We start from the raw sequence: 24,724 nt of genomic DNA on the forward strand, positions 1-24,724 counted from the left end.
TGTGCGACATCTCGCACCGTGGGAAGTCCTTAAAGCGACAGTATCACCTCAAAATCTCTCATCAGCCGTTAAAATTTTCACCGAAGACCAGCTTAATTTTTTGAATCGTGTCCACTTCGATGTGCCTCACATGTTTAGAAAAAATTTTGATCAAACAAAGCGCCAGTCTCTCAGCAACTTCTCAGACAAAGGAATTCCGACGAGGGGCTGGACGACTCCTCCCACAAGGAGTGCTCACAGGCGAATGACGTCACCGACAGGCGTGGAAAAACTCATGCATGCGCACGAGGGTTCAAGCATGTCTGACGTAAAAACATATGCATGAAATCCATATAGTTTTTGGAAAAAATAAAAAGGACCTATACTTTATTGACAGCCCTATATATATATATATCCCTCTGACCTCCATGGGGAGGGTGATATGTGTGTTCCTCAAGGTCGGGTCCTCTACCAGAGTCCTGAGAGTTTGAAGGTTTTAGCTGTTCCTAGGACTGCACTCTTCTGTATAGAGACCTCTGATGTTGTGCCTGAAATCTGCTGTAGCCACTCTTCAAATTTGTGGGTTACAGCTGCTAGTGCTCCTTTTCCCACTGGAACCACTTGAGACTTGACCTTCCACATCTGCACCACTTCCTCCTTCAGCCCTTGATATTTCTCTATTTTCTTGGTGGTCCTTCTTTCTGATGTTGTTGTCAGCATTGCTACATCACAACTGAGGCTTTCTTTCTCTTGTCAATCACCACCACTGTGTCTGGTTGGTTGGTCAGCAGCTGCTTGTCTGGAATTTGAAATCCCACTGGACCTTAGCCCTGTCATTCTCAACCACCTTTGGTAGTGTCTCCCATCGGGACTTGGGGACTTCTACTCCGTATATGGCACAGATGTTCCTGTACATGATTCTCAACACTTGGTTGTGCCTCTCAGCGTATGCTGTCCCAGCTTGCATCTTGAATCCTGTTACTATGTAGTGGACTGTATCTGGGGCACATCTGCACAGCCTGCAACTTGGGTCCTGTTGGCTGTGGTAGACTCCTGCTTCTATGGATCTGGTGCTTAGGGCTTGCTCTTGCACTGCCATGATTAGAGCCTCTGTGCTGTCCTTTAGGTCGACCTTTTCTAGCCCCTGGTAGGTCTTTTTGATGTCAGCCACTCTCTCTCTCTGTTGATAGTACATCCCATGGAGAAGCTTGGTTTTCCATGATATCTCCTCCTCCTCTTCCTTATTACTATCTGTCTTCAGCTGTCTGATGAGTTCTTGTAGCAGCTGACTTTTTTTTTTTTGGGGGGGGGGGGGGGGGCATCTTTCTGTTGTTCTGTTATTCATGGATGCCCCTTGTCTCATCCTGGATTGTGGCTCTGACACTCCCTAATCCTTGCCCTCCCTCCTTACGTTACTCATAGAGCCTCAGGGGGCTGAACTTTGGGTGGAAACATCTGTGCATTGTGAGGAGTTTTTGAGTCTTTACATCAGTGGAATCTATCTCCTCCTTAATATCTCAGCTGGGTGTCTGATGACTGGTAGGGCGTATGTATTGATGGCTCTGCTCTTATTCCTACCATTGCGCTGGCTTCTCAGCACCTCTCTAACCTTTTGGATGTATTTGGCTGTGGCTGACCTCCTTGCATCTTCAACATGGCTCCCATTGGCTTGTGGGATTCCCAGGTATTTGCAACTGTCCTGTATGTCCGCTATCCTGCGTTCTGACAACTCCATCTCCTCAGTCTGCATCACCATCCCTATCTTTACCGCTATTCGGCCACACTTATCGAATCCGAATGACATTCCAATATTCTCACTGTAGATCCTGGTGAGGTGGATCAGTGAGTAAATGTTTCGCTCACTCTTGGCATACAGCTTCACCCAAGTCACCCAAATATAGGAGGTGGCTGATGGTTACTCCAATCCTAATGATGCACCTGAGCAAAATTTTGAGCTTCATGGCAAAGGCTGTGAATATTTATGTACATGTGATTTCTTAGTTTTTTTATTTTTAATAAATTTGCAAAAATCTAAAAAAAAAAAAAAAAACATTTTCACATTGTCATTATGGGCAATGTGTGTAGAATTTTGAGGGGAAAAAAGAATTTCATCCATTTTCGTGTAAGGTTGTAACATAATAAAATGTGGAAAAAGTGAAGCGCTGTGATTACTTTCCAGATTTACCATAGGCCTTGAAAAAGTAGGGCTTCCTGGGGTCAGTCTGACATCCTGGGGTGCAGGGACAGCATCTGTTAAAGAGCTCATCAGTGCCTCGGACAGAGAGAAAAAGAGCAGTATCAGTCAACCGGAAATAACTTCACCTAAGGCATTAGTTCACCAGCAGTAAATCAACAGAGAAGCAGAGAGATTACTAATGTGGTCCACAGCAGCTAGCCCTGTGTTTCACTAACAGACCCAGAATTTAGACGTAGTGAGGCCTGATTCTTAAACTCATCCTAAAAGCATATGTCTATAACTTGATGTCAATTAATTAAAAATATAAATGCCAAGATGATGGGTTGCATAATTAATGGAATGCTTTGGTGTTATACCTGTAAAATAATCAGGTTTATTGTCAGTTTTCTTCAGACAAGACAGGGAATGGATACATGAACATTTCCAAGTCACTGACTTAACTGTGACTTAACTTGTTATTTGTGTATTCATTTCTGTCTGTCTCTGTACACCTCAGGTTCTCACATTGAGGCGAGAGCTCTGCCACATATGACCAACACACCTCACTCCCTGACAAATGGTAACCATGCGGCTCCATCTGTTGCTCAACCGCTTTCACATCAGTCAGGGACTGGGAAGCCTTCAGGTATGAGTATGTTCCTATTTGTAATATCCCTTCAACTGTCCAGTTCATGTCCAATAAAATTACACACAACATTACAAGTAGTCAGCAGAAGTTTAGAATTTGAACCGGTTCGTTAAAATGAGTTCTGCATCTAACTTTAATGTATGCTGTATTAAGATTTCTCCACATTTGTAAACATGAGTATCATCTGGGTATCTTTTTCTTTGGAGCGTTTTCTTACCTGAATCAAGAAGGATCTTAACCAGGCCTTTTTCCTCCTCCTCTAAAAACTTTATATTTTTATCATAATGGTGTCTCAACTAAAGGAATTCATTATAGATTTTAGGAATACTCTAGTTTGCCTTACACCCCTGTCACATCTTGAGGATTTAACCAGCGTATGCGTATTAAAAACGCTGGCGTACGTCTAAAAAGTTATGGGTAAGTTTTGTATAGGTTAACAGCACATTGTAATACGGTGGGTATGTCAAAATGTTTTGGGCATGCACATTATTTTTGATGTATGCCAGCGTATGGCTGATACGTCCCGCATATGTGGGCCATAGGTTGTAGGTAAGTTATGCAATTGCTGACACATGTTTCTTGTAAGTTACTCATAAATCAAAATACGTGCATTGATGGTGTCCATTGAGGGTGTCCAATGATCGGCTGAATAACTGAAACATGCATACATGCAAACAGTTCAGACTGTTACAAATATTAAAACCATTCACACACGGAGTAAATCTAAAGTCTTAATCTTACCTGTTCATTTCAGTCAGATTCATCATCACAGCCTGGTGAAAGCTTATCAACATAAAGCATCCTGATTTTGGAAAACAACATCTGAAATAGCTGGTTGTGGCTGAAGAAATGTAGCATTTTTAAAGAATTCCCTCTGTGTCTTGTACATTTCTCAACCTGAACCAGAAAACACCAGCGCTTTATGCCACAAGAAAATTAACTTATTTTAAAAGTTGAAAGAGCCACAGCGCTTCATTCAATCACATCAGTGTTTATCACAGGCATCACTTGATTCTTCAGCATTCTGCATGTGATGAAAATAAATCCCATGATTCACCAAGACAAAAATAAAATTTAGAAAATGTTAAATTATTCTGTTTGGCCTCCATGTGGACAAGAGAGGCTGTGCGACAGCGTACGCATGCTCAATGATGTGCTCGTCAACATTTATGTGTTCTGCCTCCCAAACAAAAGGGTTCTGCCGGTGGTGGAAACACAAACCAAGCCTGTCTTAACCATTGTGACCCGTACTATACTGTCCAGTACCGACCCAGACAACTCGGTGTAAATGGGGCTGTCAGCATACACTGGCTAAATTATCAAGGTTTGACAGCTGCATAACATATTCGATGTATCCAGTGTATTCGGCACATTTGTCATACTTCAGCATATGCTGACAAATTTGTCAAGGTGTGACAGGGCCCTTACCTTAGCCTAGCCATTTTTCTCATTGTAGTCCAACTGTTCAACAAATTACATATAAGTCATTTGTTGAGTGTTGAGTAGAATTATTCCATTATTGTGTCTCTTTATTCAAGGGTGTGGTCTTTCAGTTTGAGAGCATGATTCATTAATTTGCTCTTTCTCTGAGACGAAGTATGTCCTAATTCAGATTTTCTTCTTCTTGTTTTATGGCAAATGGCATCCAGTTTATTGGTGCATTGCTACCACCTTATGCTCCAGAGTGTGGATCAGACAGTACCTCATTCAAATCAGTATACAGGGGCAGCTTCTTACATGTGTAGACAGTGCCATCTTGTGATCGTAAATGATAATGCAGTATTTTTTTTACATTAAGTCACTTTGAAATATGTCACAGGAGTAACCAAACAAGTAAATAAAAGTGTATCTTATAGTCTACCACCTTTTGCTCCTGAGTGTGGCTCAGACAGAGTACCTCATTCAAATCAGTATACAGGGGCAGCTTGTCACATGTGTAGGCGCTGCCATCTTGTGATCGTACATGATAATGCAGTTTTTTTTTTTACATTAAGTCACTTTGAAATATAAGTCACAGGAGTAGCCAAACAAGTAAATAAAAGTGTGCCTTATCATCCAAAACATAGAGTAGATCACAACTTCATGGAAATATTGAAATGTTTTTTTTGAAGAGTATAATTATGTTGTAAAGTGGAGTGATCACCTCTGTCATTTGACAGGTTTAGTGGTGACGTGACTTATGTGGTGTTTTCTGTGAGGGTTCTCCCTTTGGCTAAATATTGAAAAAAATATATTTGTCAGTGTTTATTTATTTTCTTTGTTTCCTTATTTAATGTATCTTACATTGCCACCAAAACATGAAAACTCTTATACACACACACACAAGAAACTGTGTATTGTCTGTTGATGTGTGTGCGCGTGTGTGTGTGTGTGTCTGTGTGTGTTCGCGTGCGTGTTTGTGGGGGGCACCCTGCTTGCATTGTGTGTTGTGGCCCTTTTGTTTTCCCTCCTTTCATTTGCTGACACTTTGAGCACTAAACTCCGTCCTTCCTTTCTCTTTAGTTTCTTGCAGTTTGTCACCTCTATAAACCAGGGCTGTAAAATTCCATCCCTGTCTGTCTCATCTTTTTTTCCTTTATCTGTAAATGACATGTTTTCTTCCTGTCCATGTTGTTTTGTTCATTGCCTCACCAACAAGTGCAGCTTTTATGTGTTGGCCTTTTACTACATGTCAACAGAACACTGAGAGGAAACAGGTTAATGTGTGACAACTATACAACTGTTTTCCTTTGCAAAGCTGATTTTGATTCTAAAACTTAATTTTTTCTTCTGCTGATATGGGCTAATTTGAAGTGATGGGAATTAGGAAATGGGCTGCTCAACCACACTAAAAAATAAAATAAAAAGTTGTTAGCACTGTTGCCTCACTCCAAGGAGGACGTAGGATTGTTTCCCACTTGTGTCCTTTCTGTATGGAGTATGTGTATTCTTTCCGTGTTTGCGTGGGTTCCCTCCAGGTGCTCCGGCTTCCTCCCACATCCAAAGAGACTTTAAATTGACCGTAGGTGTGTGTGCCACTGCGAATGTGTTTGTAGGAATTTTGTGTACATTGGTACAAGTCCGTGTCTATATGTTGCCCTGCTGGGATAGGCTCCAGTCTCCCCCCTCCCCCCACCCCCCTCCCCCCACCCCCCCGGTGACCCTTTATTGGAGTAAGCGGGTGTAGAAGATGGATGGATTTAATATTTTCACAAAATATTCAACCAGAAAGAGCAATTTAGTCACCTTTATTTTGCCTTTGTATTGCAATCAGATGTTTGAAATACATTTATATTGTATTAATCAAAGATGTTTCCCTCATCATTCTGTCAACAGACCATCAAATGTAAAATCTTCAAGCATTCATGTTCCAACAAAAATGATCTTTAAGCAACTAATCAATTATAAAATCTCATACACCAGTTTTAAGTGGAAAAAATATTTAATTTTGTGTGAGTACTGTTCAGTACATGATGACATTCATGATCACTCAGTTATAAAATGATTGTTAAAACCTGACTACAACTTGATTACTTATAAATTGTTGGAGACCACATAAACAAACTGATATAGTTTTAAACTGGAAAGTGGCCATACAGTTTGTATATTAGGTATTTTGAGGTTTTTCCCTTTTTTTTTTTCTTTTTTCAGTTCAGTAAGTGCACCTAATACCTTTGCAGAATACTGCAAAAAAAAAAACTATTTATAATGCATTTCAATTCATTGCTGTTCAGCTTTTACCCTCGCTGGCCGAAGGCTAGAAGGGCGATTATTTTGTGGAGATTTTGTGTCTCTGCTGGCTGTCTATCCATCTGTCCGTCCCAAAACTTAAGCTTTCTGAAATCAACTCCTCTCACACATTTAGGAGGAATTTTATGTAAAATGGTCCAAGTCCTTGTTATAGGTTGGTAATATGCATTTTGTAATATTGCACAAGATTGACACATTTTAGCAGAGTTATAGCCCTCGCTTAACACCTAGACACTGCCAGTTTCATGAGTTAGTGTCTGCATTCTGAAATCAACTCCTTTCACATTTTTAGGAGGAATTTGGGGAAACTTGGTACAATTCCTTGAAATGTTATCAGAATGTAGCAAGCACTTGTACCAAAGCAGAATTTGCCAGCAGCGCCCTGAGAACACTCTTTTTATGTACAACATTGGATACAGTTGATCTTGGCAGCATCAGTTAGTATTTTGTGAACATTGAAAGCATAAAGTTGAAACTTTAAAGCAAATACATACAGTGATTATTTTTCACTTCATCCTGCAGGACCCCATACGAATGCTGGACCCCCCAAAAAAAGGCACAAGGGCTGGTCGCCTGAGTCGTCCAGCTCCAGTGTGCCAGAAAATGCTGTCAAAACACCTTGCTCTTCATCATCAACATTATCTGTGTCATCTTCTATTGCCAGTGAAGTCAGATTAGGTAAAAAGAGAAAGAGAATCAAACATGTACATGTTTATGTAAATAGAAATGATTAAAAAAGACACATATGAAAATGATATTCTGGTTGGTACTGTATTCATAAACAAAATACATTTCTGCCCTTTCTTACTTATACAGAGGCGACAGTGAGTTTATCACAGGGATCGTTAACTCCACTGTCTCCACCGGAGCTGTCTGTAATGGTGCCTGATCAGCTGCTTCACATCTGCAGTCTACAGCCTGTCATCTTCAAAGGTTAGACATATACGGAATGTTTTATGTTTTTTTCTGAAAGAGTGTCTGTAGATGTCACAGAGATAATTGGCTGTGGCTATTACTGATTGCTCAGTGTTGTGTGGGCCGCTGAAGAGGAGGTACAGCTGGCCCACCACCACAAGATGGCGCCCTGCTTGAAGTGCGGGCTTCAAGCACGAGAGGGCGTTGGAGCAACCAGGAGTGACAGCTGTCACTCATCATCCGTACCAGCTGTCACTCATTCACTTCTCATCACCACCACCATAAAGGCCGGACTGCAACTCCACCTCCCCGCCGAGAAATCAACTACCATTCAGGTAATTTCTCTGCTGACTGACACTGTGTGTGTTTAACCTGAACTTCTATTGCAGCCGTTTTTCCTGGAGTGTTTCCTTATCTGGAGGATTGGCGTTTGGTGTGACAGTGACGGCTTCGCCTCACACCCCAACTCAGATAAGTGGTTGACCAGGAGCTGCACGAGTGTGTGTGATTGGAGGTGGAGGTTCTCCCTCCTTTACTTAACACAGACTGTGGGATTACTGAGTGTGCAAACTCACACTCATCTGGACTGTCTCTGTTTTCTGCCAGCAGTACCGGCTCTGACTGCTGAAGACAGCGGCCACCTGGGGCGCAGGGCTTGGCGGCTCCGGTGTTCTTCAGCTCCGTTGGTGGTGGAAGCTGTGTGGGGATCCGGCTCTTCTCTCTCCAGGCGTCTTCTATCGTCGAGCCTGACCACACATCACCTGGTGTATGATTGACAGTCCACCATATTGTTATTGTCTGTACATCGTTGTGTGATTCACAACATTAAATTGTTACTTTTGGCTTATCCATTGTCCGTTCATTAACGCCCCCTGTTGTGGGTCCCTGTCACGTCACTTTCACAACACTCAGCCCTGATTGCTGGATTTATTTCTAATGTTGGTGAACAGATGAGGCTTTCAGCAGCCAGTTGACCGATGACTATTTTAGCTCACCTTTCACTTCTCTTCCTGTAACATCTGTCATTTTATCTGACATGTCGTTGCATTCTTATGGCACTTAGTGGGGCTCTGATTATCATAAGAATTGTGCACAAAATGAAAGAAGCATGAAACTTTCAGGGTTTGCTCTTGATGACATAAACTTCGATTTAAGATGTGGAGACGTTCGCAGTTTGACCCCTGGGGTCAGCTAGAGGTCATTGACCTGTAGGACATGAAATTTCTATGTCTTAAATTAGAAATTGATGTGTCTTAGAATCTAAATGTGATGGAAATGTAAACTAAATGTATATTTCCATGTTTCTGAGCATGGAAAAACTCATTTCTGATATGTCCAATACCCCCAGAGGTCAATAACAGTCACTCTCAGGGGTCAAAGGTCAAGGTCACTTGAAAAGATCCCACATTTTGGTCAATCTAAATATAAAATGTACAGCTCCTTTGTGTTTTATCAAACAATTACATGTAACTATGAACCAGGCAAAAGAACAGACCTATGAACATGGATACAACAAAAATGTACAAAAATATAGGCCTAGCCTCAACATGTCAGAAACAACAGAGTTGAACTCATAAGAAGGGTTTACAACTTGGTGTATCCACAATATGTGTCATCAACTCAAATCAGTTCAGGACCCCTCACACCCCAGACTGTTTGAACATCTGCATGACACTTCAGATCTATAAAGTCAAAGACAAAGCAATTGCTTCTACCCATCAGCCATTACATCACTAAATACTGCTAAATAATGTACCACGTGCAATAAATCATCACCATGTGCAAGATGTGATGTGCAATATTTTATGAATGTGCAACATGTGCAATATTTGTTTTGTATATTTCCTGAATGTGCAATATTTTTCTGACAAATGTTCAACTGGATAATTGTATGAAGCCACAGTTGTGCTCAAACATTTACATACCCTGGCAGAATTTTACAACCCTGATTCCATTGAAGTTGGGATGTTGTGTGAAATGTAAATAAAACAGAATACAATGATTTGCAAATCCTCTTCAACCTCTTTGTGGTGTATTCAGTTGAATACACCACAAAGACAAGATATTTAATGTTCAAACTGATGGACGTTTTTGTTTTTGTGCAAATATCTGCTCATTTTGAAATGGATCCCTGCAACAAAATTTCAAAAAAGCTGGGACAGTGGCAACAAAAGACTGGGAAAGTTCATGAATGCTCAAAGAACATTCCAAATCAAAATCAAATCAAATTTATTAATTTCAAAATCACTCTTTTGCGCACTGGCGTAAATGCTCATCTTGAGTGCAGTCATTGCACTAGTGCACACAGTGGAGCTCTTATGGTCCATTATAACAAGATGTTAAATCTATCATAAAGATACTTTTACGGCTGCTTATAAAGAAGGAATGAACATACAACTGTTTTACCAAGCTTTTATAATAAATTACAATTACAAATAATTACCTTTTAGGCTGTTCCAAATACCTTCTCCACCTCATGCAGCACACGAGAGAAAGAGGAAAAAAGTTTCCAGATGAAACGGTCCTTTGTAGGGATGGGTATTGATAAGATTTTATCAATATCGATGCCATTATCGATTCCGCTTATTGATCCGATTTCTTGTTGATTCCCTTATCGATACCCCTTGTGAATTTTCTGTGTACTAAAAGTAGGCATTACATGTTTTCTATGTCAACAACATTTTAAATTGGTCACTCGATCCTTGATCTCTGGACATAAATAAAAATAAATAAAATCTGTAGTTTTTGTCAAAAGCATTTCCTTTCAGACATTTTGGCATGAATGTCTCTCCATACCTCTGAGCTGAGCTCAGCCAGCTGCTGCACGTCAGCGCAGGACGTCTCGTTTTGGGAGGAAAAAAGATTTTGATTGATTGCAGTTTGTTTGTATTACAGTGTTTGGAAAGAGGTGTCATTTGATTTAAACGGCGTTTCACTTTAAATTTATTAATTCCGACTGGACTCTATCGTTCTAACTTGACTCGGCAGAGAGTCGCACAGCATTTGGAGCTGTGTGAACAGAACGGAGGAGTGACTCACGATTGACATATTCAGGGATGAAAGTGGCGAAAAACAAAAAAAGCTGAAACCCAAAATTACCCCCAGCACCACCCGCACGGAAATGTTTTAATTCTTGAAGCGCTGAAATGCAATTTGGGACTTTTCTAGACAATAAACTGCAGTGAGTGCAGCATCCATTTTGGTGAGAAAAAACCCAACTTTCCTTATTCAGATTCACTCCAGTAGTATTCTGCTTTTACTAGGATGTAGCAGTTTTCTAGCTTGGCAGATAGTTCTGGAGGAAATCACTGAAGAAATTAACAAATTGAAAATATGGTTTGACTGAAACAAATTGCCATTAAATGTAAATAAAACAGGGATGAAGTGGAGGTGTAAGAGTCACTAGGTGTTCACAGGAAACATTTATTTCTATATGCATTTATTTATTTTCATTGTTAGATGGTTTTATCTTTTCTGTTGTGTTTTCTTTCATTAGGTTTTTTTTGTCTTTCTCTAAAATGGTATTGTAACATTATTATTAGTCTATTATTATTGACTATTATTGTCTATTATGTAGACTATTATTGTTGTTGCTATTATTATTAATATATGAATACAAATAAATAAAAAAAATTACAATTTGACTCTTTTACGACAACGAACGCTGAGCCATTAATTATACAGAAAACAAATCAACGCAAACGTGCTGATGCAAACAGCTTAATGCTAACTTTAACATTGAAAACGGCATAGACATGCTAACGCGTTAGCATCAGTCCCGTTTTTAAGTAATAAAATACATCTATCAACTGTTTTAGAAGACTATAACAGGTCGGTTTAACATAAAAGTATTAAATATTACTCACACACATATGTTCTTCAGGGTTTTAGCGGGGAAAAATTAGGATAAAGCAAAATAAAACAATGAATTCACGAATCATAGATTGAAGCACTGCTTCGATCTGCGAATCACTGCTTCGATTGGTTCAAGGTTCAAAGCAAAGCCGCGCTGCAGAAAAGCTGATTACAGACCCGCTGCAGGTCTGTAATCAGTGTAGAGAAATGATCATTTTGCTAACAAACACCCGCCCAAAACAACAGCCATTCTGAAGGACCGATAAGGGAATCGTTAAGCAAAAAGCTTATTGATGTCGATGGATTGAATCATTTCTTAACGATACCGGTTCTTGATACCCATCCCTAGTCCTCTGTAATTCCAGAAGGGATTAGAGGTGTTTTCAACATCCAAATTCTGACAGAAAATGATTAACCCGCTACAAAATAATTATCTTATATACAGTGTCCAGCGCACAAAGCAGGTGGGAGTATCACGACAAAGTGCACGAGAGGGCAAAGCCAAAATAGCCTGTCCAGAATAGCCTGTCCTGTCCTCGTCCTGTCCGCTGTGTTCGCAGCTAGACACCGTGCTTTGTTCCACTGGCTGTCACGCCTTGTGCGTTGGATGCTGCGTATATAAAATAATTATTTTGTAGCAAATTAATCATTTTCTGTTCAAGTTGGCTGTTGAAAATGTCTCTAATTGTTTCCGGAATCACAGAGGACCGCTCCAGCTACTGCTTTTCTCACGTGTGCGCATTTAATGAGGTGGAGAATGTATTTGGAGCCATCTAAAAAGGTAATTATTTGTCATGTTTATGTTGTAATATCTTGATAAAACAGTTGCATGTTCATCCCTTCTTGTGTGCAGCTGTAAAAGTATGTTTATGATTGATTTAACATCTCGTTATAAACATTCAGATGAGTTGCGCTCTGATGTGGTGCACTGATGCAATCACTCGCACTCACACAAAGGCTGAATCTCAATTCTACCCCTTGGCCCTTACCCTTACCCCTTCCCCTCCATTTTGCGTGGGCACGAGAGACAGAGGGGTATCCCAATTCTCTTTTTGGAGCGAGGCGGACGGGTAGGCAGAGGGCTACAAACCCCTCCAAACGGGGTGAATCTGGATGCACACTCCGTTTGGAGGGGTAGGAGGAGCTTACTGCTGTCTCCACAGAAACAAACATGGAACCGAAAGACTCGCACAAATGTAAGCGGCTTTCATTACAAATTACGCTGTTTCGAATGTTCTAACTTGCCAAAAAACTTTACAGACAGTTGTCTATGACAGCAACGTATATGCTGCTGAATGCATGTTGCGTATATTGTCGTTCTGAGGAATATCGTAGCTTCGCTCGTGTGCTGAGGCGTTATAATGCATATACACACGAACGCTACGATAAGACACTTTCATATCTCACAATGGAGAAAATCATGATAAAGGATAAGCACGTTAATTTGCATGTTTATAAATCTTTGGATAATAGCGATCCCTGCTGTTGGATTTCAAGGTCCGTACCGCGTGTGCATTTTGTAAACAAACAGGGAGCCCTGAGCACACTCGTCTCCTAATAAGCTTTCAGGCAGAAAATGAGGAGATGTTTCACCAATGGGAGTAAGTTGGAAAATATATACACACACATGTATATGTGTAACACATAACCTGATGTCCTAATAGACTGCTATTATTTGTCAAGGAAATTTCTAAAGGAAATAGGGCTGGATGCAAAAAATGGGAGAATTTGAAAAAGAAATTAATTAAGGTTAACAGAACTTGATTCAGCCCATAACATACATACAGGTGCTGATCATATAATTAGAATATCATGAAAAACTTGATTTATTTCAATAATTCCATTCAAAAAGTGAAACTTTATATAATGTATAATGTATATATTTGTATAATGTATCCATTCATTCCACACAGACTGATATATTTTAATTGTTTATTTATTTAAATTATTAATTAATTAATTACCAATCAATCAATTAATGATTAATCAATTAGCAGTATTAATCATTACTACTATTAATGATTAATTATTATTAGTATTATTAGCACTAAGTAATTAGTAATTAATTAATTAGTAATATTATTTATTATTATTATTATTATTATTATTGTTATTATAAATTGCTAATTAATTAAATTAATACCACAAAATTGTCTGACATGATTGCGGTGCGTCGAAGAAATCTGTGACTTCTATTTCTTTGCATTTACACAGAAAGTCGAGAAAATAAAAAAGAGCAAACAGGCTACTGCAACAAGTTGCCCTTCGGTTGCCATGTTGACAAATAATGAAGATGGCAGTTTGAGATGGGCAGTTTTTTTTTCCCCCGTAAGGCTGAGGGGTGTCTCAATTCATAGGGCTAGAGGCATACCCTGTTACCCTTACCCCTTGGTTTAAAGGGGTAGGCGTAGGGGTAGGAGTAGGGCCAAGGGGAAGGGATACAAAAGAGAATTGACATTGGGCCAAAGTGTTTTTGACTTGTTTGCATTCACGTGAAGTGCGTGATGGAGATTTGGAACATTTCTAAAAATTTTTTGTGCACTTGCACGAAGCTGCGCACAGTTTACATTGGTTTACAACAAGTTTGAGACGAGTTTACAAGTACGCAGATCAAAGTCGTGCAAGTGTCAGGGGCCTTAAGAGCCACTATTCTTCCACGTTTGTTGAGTAACTTGACTCATATCAAAAAACATGCTACGTGGCTCATTATTCATCGTTCATTATTTGTGGGACCAGAGCTTAACTGATAACGGAATTGTTAAGAAAAAAGCCTGTTGATGTCGGTGGATCGAATCATTTCTTATTGATTCTTAAAAGGAACTGGTTTTCGATACCCATCCCTAGACTTGCAGAACCTATTCTGCTGTAGCCAATGACTTAGCCTTGTGTTTTGGATCATTGTCATGTTGGAAAATCCAAGTATGCCCCGTGCTGAGTTTTCCCCCGACATTTTCTAATAACATGCTGCATTCATCCTGCCATCAATTTTGACCAAGTTTCCTGTGCCTTTGTAGCTCACACATCCTCAAAACATCAGCAGTGCACCTCCATGTTTCACAGTAGGCATGGTGTACCTTGCATCATAGGCCTTGTCAACTCCTTTTCCAGATGTAACATTTGGAAACAGGGTGTGGCGCTGCTCTGCTGGCGACTCTGGCTCTTGCTGTTGTGACCTAAACAAATTTGTTTAGGTCACAGTAACAACAATAATAGCAGTTTGTTCGTTTATCGTCTTTTGTTCCTCCTTGTCACGTATTGTGTTGTTTTAAGACTGAGTAACTTATTAGCACGCTAAACAGTAATTCTCCAGGAACCGCCAGCATTTTTATGTGCAAGGATTAACGTTACCAGTATTATGCCACAGGACATGACATGGCACTCAGTTCCATACTCTTCCTCCTCACTCTGCTTCTGATACATCTAGTAACTCCCTGTCAACAGTTAGTATGTGGCACAACTGCAGTATCACCGCTAACATACACAAGAGATATCCTTCTGTCCCTGCGGTGCTCAGATGTCTCCCCTGCCCCGGACCTGCCTGAGGAAATCAGAGCCCAGTTTACAGGCAGACGCCAACGGAGGAGAGGCTGCAGAGCAGGTGTCAGACAGCGGGCTCGCCGGCGCCGATACAAACCACCCTTGCCGTCAATGATCCTGTCTAACATAGGGTCACTGCAGCACAAAATCACCGAACTTCAGATTAACTCCAAAGCCTACTATGAGTACCGGGAAGTGGGCGCTATGGTGTTTACTGAGACCTGGTTGCATTCGAACATTGCAGATTCCCTGGTTGAAGTGGATGGATTTTCACTTTTTCGGGCAGACAGAACATCACCCTCAGGGAAGAGCAGAGGCGGAGGCATTGGGGTCTACGTGAATGACAAATGGTGTCGACAGGTTACGGTGAGAGCAACGGTATGTACTCCTGACGCTGAACTCCTCTGCCTATCCTTGAGGCCCTGGTATTTACCTAGGGAGTATGGGAATATTATCCTTTGTGCGGCATATGTCCCCCCAGCGCAAACGCAGCAAGGGCTGCGCGTCTTACAGCTGACTGTATACACAATCAGCTGCAACACACACCGGGTGCACGGTTTTTATTCTGGGTGACTTCAGTCACTGTAAATTGGAACTATTGCTACTGGATTATGAACAATACATGAGATGTGCTACGCGAAATAACAGCATACTAGACAAATGTTACGGTAATGTGAAAAATGCCTATATTGCCACCTTGACGGCCCCTGTAGCCAACTCAGACCATTAGCACTGTTCATTTATTATCTTCATACAGGACTGTATTAAAGAGCTCTAAGCCAAAGACAAAACGAGTAACAGTATGGTCTAATGACAGTATTGAGACTCTAAAAGGCTGTTTTCTCAGTACAGACTGGAACATATTTCATAGCCAGGACCTTGACTCTGCAACAGAGGCAGTTACAGACTATATTTATTTTTGTACTGAAAGTATTGTCACAAAAAAGGATGTTGTTATATATCCAAATATAAACCCTTCATTACTAAGCAAATCAAAGACTGTATCAATAGAAAGAAAATTGCTTTTAAAATTCATGATAAGGCTGCACTGAGATTAGCACAAGAAGAACTTAATCAGCAATTGTATGTAGCAAGGAGAAAACAAAGAGCTTTTAGAACTTAATTTTAATACTTCAGATACTAAGAGTCTGGGATTCTATGAAGGCTATCACAAACATGAACCCTTCTAAAAAGAACTTTATATCACCTGATGACTCTAAAATGGCCAATGATTTAAATGATTTTTATTTGAGATTTGAGACACACGATTTCTCTGAAAAGTGTAACAAGGAGCTGGACTCCCTACCCAGCTCTGATAATGTGTCACACAGACTGGATTGATCCACAACAGGTTGAACGTCTCCTTCGGCATGCTGCGTTAAAAAAGGCTGCAGGGCCAGACGGGATTTCACCATTTTTGTTAAAAACATTTGCACAGGAGGTTACTGCAGCTTGGTGTCCTGTTTTTCAACAGTCCATAGACACTCACACAGTCCCTGCCCTATGGAAACATTCCATGATCATCCCGGCACCCAAGAAGGCAAACCCCACTGAAAACAATGATTTTAGGCCTATAGCATTGACATCAGTTGTGATGAAATGCTTTGAGAAATACATTGCGAGCAGGCGGAAAATAGATGTTGATGGCAAATTAGATCCATCAGTTTGCTTACAGACGAGGGCGATGCACTGAAGATGTGATTTCCACCATCATGCATCTTGTTTTAAAACATCTTGATGACAATTCATCATATGCCCAATTATGTTGTGAAAGTGTCGTGACACGGACCCACAACAGGGGGTGTTAATGAACGGACAATGGATAAGCCAAAAAGTAACAATTTAATGTTGTGAATCGCACAACGAAGTACAGACAATAACAATATGGTGGAATGTCAATTATACACAAGGTGACGTGTGGGCAGGCTCGACGATAGAAGACGTCTGGCGAGAGAAGAGCCGGATCCCACACAGCTTCCACCACCAACGGATCTGAAGAACACCGGAGCCGCCAAGCCCTGCGCCCCAGGTGGCCACTGTCTTCAGCAGTCAGACCCGGTACTGCTGGCAGAGAACAGAGACAGTACTGATGAGTGTGAGTTTGCACACTCAGTAATCCCACAGTCAGTGTTTAGTTAGGAGGGAGCACCTCCACCTCCAATCACACACTCGTGCAGCTCCTGTTTAACCACTTATGTGGTTTGGGGTGTGAGGCGAAGCCGTCGCTGATCACACCAAACGCCAATCCCACAGATAAGGACCACCACAGAAAAACGGCTGCAAAGAAGTTCAGATTGTTACTTTGTAAGTCAGCAGAGAAGTTACCTGATTGGTAGCTGATTTCTCGGCGGGGAGGTGGAGTTGCAGTCCGGCCTTTATGGTGGTGGTGATGTGTAGTGGATGAGTGACAGCTGGTACGGATGATGAGTGACAGCTGTCACTCTCAGTCGCTCCGACGCCCTCTCATGCTTGAAGCCCGCACTTCAAGCAGGGCGCCATCTTGTGGTGGTGGGCCAGCAGTACCTCCTCTTCAGTGGCCCACACAACAGGACCCCCCCCTCAACGGGCGCCTCCTGGCACCCGACCAGGCTTGACCGGGTGACGGGTGTAGAAGTCGGCCAGGAGGGCCAGGTCCAGGATGAAGCTCCTCTTCACCCAGGAGCGCTCTTCGGGGCCATAACCCTCCCAGTCCACCAGATACTGGAACCCCCGGCCCTTTCGACGGACGTCCAGGAGCCGGCGTACTGTCCACGCGGGTTCCCCGTCGATGATCCAGGCAGGAGACGGCGCTGGTCCCGGGGCACACAGTGGTGAGGTATGGCAGGGCTTGAGTCTTGACACATGAAAAACGGGGTGTATCCACGGACTGAGGACTTTGAGTATGGGAAATGGTCCGATGTACCTGTCCTTTAGCTTTTGGGATTCCACCTGCAGGGGGATGTCCTTAGTGGATAGCCAGACCTCCTGCCCGGGCTGGTATGCAGGGGCCGGGGAATGCTGGCGGTCTGCATGGGCCTTAGCCCTTGTCCGGGCTCTGAGCAGGGCAGAGCGGGCGGTACGCCACACCCGACGGCACTTACTCAGATGGGCCTGGACCGAGGTCACCCCGACCTCTCCCTCCACTAGCGGAAACAATGGGGGCTGGTACCCCAAACACACCTCAAACGGGGAGAGGCCGGTGACAGATGAAACTTGGATATTATGCGCGTACTCAATCCAGGCCAGATGGTCACTCCAGGCCGTCGGGTGCGCGGAGGTCACGCAGCGGAGGGCCTGCTCCAGTTCCTGGTTCGTCCGCTCTACCTGCCCGTTCGTCTGGGGGTGGTACCCAGACGAGAGACTGACGGTGGCCCCCAGTTCCCTGCAGAAACTCCTCCAGACCTGGGAGGAGAACTGAGGACCACGATCCGAGACAGTGTCCGATGAAATCCCATGCAGACGCACGACATGGTGGACCAGGAGGTCTGCAGTCTCCTGGGCCGTCGGGAGCTTCGGGAGGGCCACGAAGTGGGCCGCCTTGGAGAACCGGTCCACTATCGTGAGGATGGAAGTCATGCCCTGGGACGGCGGGAGGCCCGTGACAAAGTCCAGGCCAATATGAGACCAGGGGCGATGAGGCACGGGCAGAGGCTGGAGGAGGCCTTGGGCCTTGTGGTGGTCGGCTTTGCCCCTGGCACAGGTGGTGCAGGCCTGGAAATACTCCCGGACGTCGGCTTCCATAGACGCCCACCAGAAGCGCTGCCGGACCACTGCCACGGTCCTTCGCACCCCTGGATGACAGGAGAGCTTGGAACCCTGACAGAAGTCAAGGACCGCAGCCCTGGCCTCTGGTGGGATGTACAATTTGTCCTTCGGACCTGTCCCCGGGTTCGGGCTCCGTGTCAGGGCCTCCCGGACGGTCTTCTCCACGTCCCAGGTAAGGGTGGCCATGACAGTGGACTTGGGGATGATGGTTTCAGGGGGGTCTGACAGCTCGGTCTTGACCTCCTCTTCATGCACCCGGGAAAGGGCGTCAGATCGTTGGTTTTTTGTCCCGGGGCGGTAGGTGATCCGGAAGTCAAACGCCCGAAGAACAGCGACCAGCGGGCTTGCCTGGGGTTCAGACGCTTCGCGGCCCGGATGTACTCCAGGTTCCGATGGTCCGTGAAAACCGTAAATGGTACCGATGCTCCCTCCAACAGGTGTCTCCACTCCTCAAGAGCCTCCTTCACCGCAAGAAGTTCCCGATTCCGACGTCATAGTTCCGTTCAGCTGGGGTCAACCTGCGGGAAAAGTAGGCACATGGATGGAGAACCTTGTCGGACTCCCCGCTCTGGGATAGCACGGCTCCTATCCCTGAGTCAGAGGCGTCCACTTCAACTACGAACTGGCGATTGGGATCGGGCTGCACCAGAACCGGTGCAGTCGAGAACCGGTGTTTCAACTCCCTAAACGTGGCTTCGCACCGATCCGTCTAGATATACGAAGACAAACTGATGCAGGAAGTCCCGCAAGACGTCATTAACCAACGCTTGGAACGTCGCAGGCGCATTGGTGAGGCCGAACGGCATGACCAGGTACTCAAAGTGACCTAACGGGGTGTTAAATGCCGTCTTCCACTCGTCTCCCTCCCGGATCCGAACCAGGTGATAAGCATTCCTAAGATCCAATTTCGTGAAAATTTGGGCTCCATGCAGGGGCGTGAACACTGAATCCAACAGAGGTAACGGGTATCGGTTGTGAACCGTGATCTCGTTCAGCCCTCTGTAACAAACACAACAAATTACTTTTTATTGATTTCAGCTCTGCCTTTAATATGCTTCAGCCATACTTACTAATTCAGAAACTTATAGTGTTGGACATCAACCCATCACTTATACAGTGGTTTCACTCTTTTTTGACAAACAGAACACAGCAGGTCAAGGTAAATTCCAGCCTATCCCAAATCAAGACATCAGTACTGGAGTACTGCAGGGATGTGTGAGCTCACCTGTCCTTTTTACTTTATATACTAATGAGTGTTCAGCCAAGCACCCTGGGAACTACATTTTTAAATATTCAGACGACTCAGCAATTCTGTGCTTACTTCAGCAGAATGATGATTTGGATATCTATCATTCAGAAGTAAGGCAGTTTGCTGAGTGGTGTAACTCCACTCACCTTACTGTAAATGTTATAAAGACAGAGGAAGTCATTTTTGATCCAAAGTTAGTTGGCAATCACAACCCTGTAATTATACACCAGCAACCAATCACACAGGTGCAATCATACAAATATCTTGGTGTCTATATAGACAGCTCCCTTCATGGAACACTCATGTTGACTGGTTATGTTCCCAATCGAATCAACGACTGTGGCGTTTGTGTTTTCATGGAGTCAACCAAAAAATTATGTTACTGTTTTATCAGGCAGTTCTGAAAAGCATTATAAGATATGGCATAACCACTTGGTTTGGGAACCTTCCTGTGTCTCTAAAATCAAAATTAAACTACCATGTCCTCACAGCAATGAAAATCATCGGTTTGAAACAGTATGACAATCCTCAGTCAATTTTTGATCAGTGTGTGCTGAAGCAAGCGGACAGAATTCTTTCTGACCCCTCCCGTGTCCTGCGCACGCAATACGAGTTGCTACCATCAGGCAGGCGTTTTAGAGTCCCCCACTGCAGACTGAATCGATATAGAAACTCCTTTGTTCCTATATCAGTCACAGTCCTTAACAAATACCATAAAACACCGCTAACAATCAAGTTCAGTAGGAGGTCTTAGTATTTGTATGTTTTTTACTTATTTATTTTTATTCTTCTTACTTTTTATTCACTGTTATTAACTGTTTATGTCTTGTTCTGTATCTCTGTATGGGTCTATCCATCCATCCATCTAACATTTATTGTTGTGGCCAAAAAGTTAAATTTTGGTCTCATCACTCCAAATTACTTTGTTTTCTGTGCTGTTTGGCATTTGCATTTTTTCTGGCGACTCGACCATGCAGCCCATCTTTCTTCAAGTGCCTCCTTTTTGTGCATCTTGAAACAGCCGCACAGTTTTTTTCAGAGAGTCCTGTATTTCAGCTGAAGTTATTTGTGGGTTTTTCTATGCATCCCAAACAATTTTCCTGGCAGTTGTTGCTGAGATTTTTGTTGGTCTACCTGACCATGGTTTGGTTCCAACAGCATCCCTCATTTTCCACTTCTTATTTAGAGTTTGAACACCGCCTTGAATGCCGCCTTGGCATTCTCAGCCCTTGGATACCTTTTTATATCCCTTTCCTACTTTATACAATTCAATGATCTTTTGTTTGACAATTCTTTTGCTTTTCCTGTGACTCAGAAACCAGAAACCTCAGTGCAGCACTGGATGAAAGATGCAACAGTCTGTCAGGACCCCAGAATCTGACATTTTATACACACACACAGATTACAAGCAAACAGATCACAGGTGAGGATAATTACCTTTTGTGCCCATTTAAACCAGTTTGGGGCAGCCTGTGCGCATTTTATCAGGCCAGAATCACCAGGGTATGTAAATGTTTGATCAGGGTCATTTGGTTACTTTCTGTTGTCATTATGATTTAAAAAGAGTAAACACAGATGTTTGATAATAATTGGCATCACACAACCACTAACCATAAGGGAAAGAAAGGTTTTTGTGTTATCCTTAATATTCTCTGATAAATGGGCAAAAGAAGATCTAAAATTCTGCCAGGGTATGTCATCTTTTGAGCACAACTGTATGATTGACAATAGTCTAGGTGTTCATTCCCCCTATTTATAGACCCTTTATCTACAGTGAGGAAAATAAGTATTTGAACACCCTGCGATTTTGCAAGTTCTCCCACTTAGAAATCATGGAGGGGTCTGAAATTTTCATCTTAGGTGCATGTCCACTGTGAGAGACATAATCTAAAAAAAAAATCTGGATCACAATGTATGATTTTTTTATAATTTATTTGTATGTTACTGCTGCAAATAAGTATTTGAACACCGACCAACTAGCAAGAATTCTGGCTCTCACAGACCTGTTAATTTTTCTGTAAGAAGCCCTCTTATTCTGCACTCTTAGCTGTATTAATTGCACCTGTTTGAACTTGTTACCTGTATAAAAGACAACTGTTCACACACTCAGTCAATCACACTCCAACTTGTCCACCATAGCCAACACCAAAAAGCTTTCTAAGGACACCAGGGACAAAACTGTAGACCTGCACATGGCTGGGATGGACTACAGGACAACAGGCAAGCAGCTTGGTAGAAGACAACAACTGTTATGATTATTTGTTAGAAAGTGGAAGAAACACAAGATGACTGTCAATCTCCCTCAGTCTGGGATTCCATGCAAGATCTCACTTTGTGGGGTAAGGATGATTCTGAGAAAGCTCAGAACTACACAGGAGGACCTGGTCAATGACTTGAAGAGAGCTGGGACCATAGTCACAAAGATTGCATTAGTAACACATGATGCTGTCATGGTTTAAAATCCTGCAGGGCAGCAAGGTCCCCCTGCTCAAGCCAGCACATGTCCAGGCCCATTTCATGTTCACCAGTGACCATCTGGATGATCCAGAGGAGGCATGGGAGAAGGTTATGTGGTCAGATGAGACCAGAATAGAGCTTTTTGAAATCACCTCCATTTACCATGTTTAGAGCATGAGAACAACCCCAAGAAAACCATCCCAACCATGAAGCATGGGGGTGGAAACATCATACTCTGGGGGTGCTCTTCTGCAAAGGGGACAGGACGACTGCACCGTATTGAAGGGAGGATGGATGGGGTCATGTATTGCGAGATTTTGGCAAACAACCTCCTTCCCTCAGTAAGAGCATTGAAGATGGGTCATGGCTGGGTCTTCCAGCATGACAATGACCCCAAACACACAGCCAGGGCAACTAAGGAGGGGCTCCGTAAGAAGCATTTCAAGGTCCTGGAGTGGCCTGGCCAGTCTCCAGACCTGAACTCAATAGAAAATCTTTGGAGGGAGCTGAAACTCCAAACCTGAAAGATCTAGAGAAGATCTGTATGGAGGAATGGACCAAAATCCCTGCTGCAGTGTGTGCAAACCTGGTGAAAAACTACATGAAACGTTTGACCTCTGTAAATGCAAACAAAGGCTACTGTACCAAATATTAACATTGATTTCCACAGGTGTTCAAATACTTATTTGCAGCAGTATCATACAAATAAATTATTAAAAAAATTATACATTGTGATTTCCAGATTTTGTTTTTAGATTATGTCTCTCATAGTGGACATGCACCTAACATGAAAATTTCAGACCCCTCCATAATTTCTAAGTGGGAGAACTTGCAAAATTGCAGGGTGTTCAAATACCTATTTTCCTCACTGTATCTACCTATTCATATTTGTTACATACTTGTACTGTAGAGACGGTCAGTGGTGCCACACTTTCGTTACTTTAATAACTTTCAGCAGCTGCTGACAAGATTTTGGCAACTGCTGAATATAACTAATGAAGTAATTAGTAATCTAACTTACATACTTTTAAAATTGAGTAATCACTAACTCACTACTCACTTTTTCAAGGAGTAATCAGTAATCGGATTCAGAACAATCGGAGTAATTGGAATACTCGAGACAGCACCTTAATTTCGTTGTACAATGTCACATTGTTACTTTGACAATAAAGATTTTCTTATTCTGATTCTGATGGGTGGCTAGCTCAAGGAAAAGTCCTGGTGGATCCGAACTTCTTCCATTTATTGCTTATGGGGGCCACTGTGCTCATTGGGACCTTCAAAGCAGCAGAAATGATTCTGTACCCTTCCCCAGATTTGTGCCTCGAGACAATCCTGTCTCGGAGGTCTACAGACAATTTCTTTGACTTCATGCTTGGTTTGTGCAAATTTGCCAAAATCTCAAAAAAAAAACAAAAAAACTTTTTTCGTATTGTCATTATGGGGTATTGTTTGTAGAAGTTTGAGGAAAAATGAATTTCATCAATTTTGGAATAAGGCTGTAACATAAAAATGTGGAAAAGTGCAGCGTTGTGAATACTTTGTGGACATACTGTACGTTTCCATCCCACATCGTTACCTGTGCCATTTTGCCTCACTTAATTTTACCGTGCTGTCCTATTTAATCCCATAATTTAATTACAATGACTTCTGTTAACACAGGCCATGGTCCTCTTCCTCAACTGACTGGCAACATTAGTGAAGTGCTTGTCAGTTCTCTGCTTCAGAGTTGCTACCTCAGCTCCCAGACTCTCCCCAGGATCTACCAGCAGTACGGGCCATCCCCAGTTCAGCCACTGTCAGTTGAGATGCAGATTCTGCTCACCGTATACTACCTTGTTCAACTCGGTGAGTTTAATGTCTTAACCCTCTGGGATCCGAGGGCATTTTTTGGACAGTTCACTCACCTGGCATAAATGATTTATTATTGCTGTTAAAAGCTCACCCTGCATCCCACAATCAAGTGGTATGTCTCTTTTTTCAGGACAACCTGTACTTTCAGAATATATATATATATATATATATGCTATAGTGGTGTTTTATAAGTGTAATAAAGATTTACAATCAGAAATAAGAAGGGAAAAATAAAGCGGACAATAATTTTCACACACATTTATTCAAATGTGTGAACAAACTAACTATAATAATAAACAACTATAATAAACAAACAAACTGTTACAAACAAATAGCAAACTATAATAAACAACTATTTTGACAATGTGTAAAGGTAGTTTGGGATCTTGTACAAAATAATGTACAAAATAAAGGTTCTAACAATAAACACAAATGCAATATATACAAACAATATATACAAAATGGTCTATGCATTTTGTTTGTCTTTATGCCATATCTCAAAGCAGTTTCTGTCTGCTGTTACACAAAGGCTTACAACACAAACTTTTTACTTCCATTGACTCCCTCTTGGAATGTGTTC

At 42.3% G+C, this 24,724-nt stretch overlaps 1 protein-coding gene across 2 annotated transcripts in view; it reads left to right on the forward strand.

The window, feature by feature from the left end:
• The window catches only part of greb1 (growth regulating estrogen receptor binding 1), a 118,425-nt gene that overhangs the window by 27,335 nt on the left and 66,366 nt on the right, over positions 1–24,724 (forward strand). For both annotated transcript variants that reach the window (XM_034188115.1, XM_034188125.1), the window contains 4 exons: positions 2,673–2,801; positions 7,056–7,211; positions 7,350–7,466; positions 23,953–24,138. In XM_034188115.1, coding sequence (XP_034044006.1) covers positions 2,673–2,801; positions 7,056–7,211; positions 7,350–7,466; positions 23,953–24,138 — 588 coding nt within the window. The remainder of the gene's footprint in view (positions 1–2,672; positions 2,802–7,055; positions 7,212–7,349; positions 7,467–23,952; positions 24,139–24,724) is intronic.

Source organism: Thalassophryne amazonica, chromosome 2 (genome assembly GCF_902500255.1).
Source record: "Thalassophryne amazonica chromosome 2, fThaAma1.1, whole genome shotgun sequence".
Lineage (NCBI taxonomy): Eukaryota > Metazoa > Chordata > Actinopteri > Batrachoidiformes > Batrachoididae > Thalassophryne > Thalassophryne amazonica.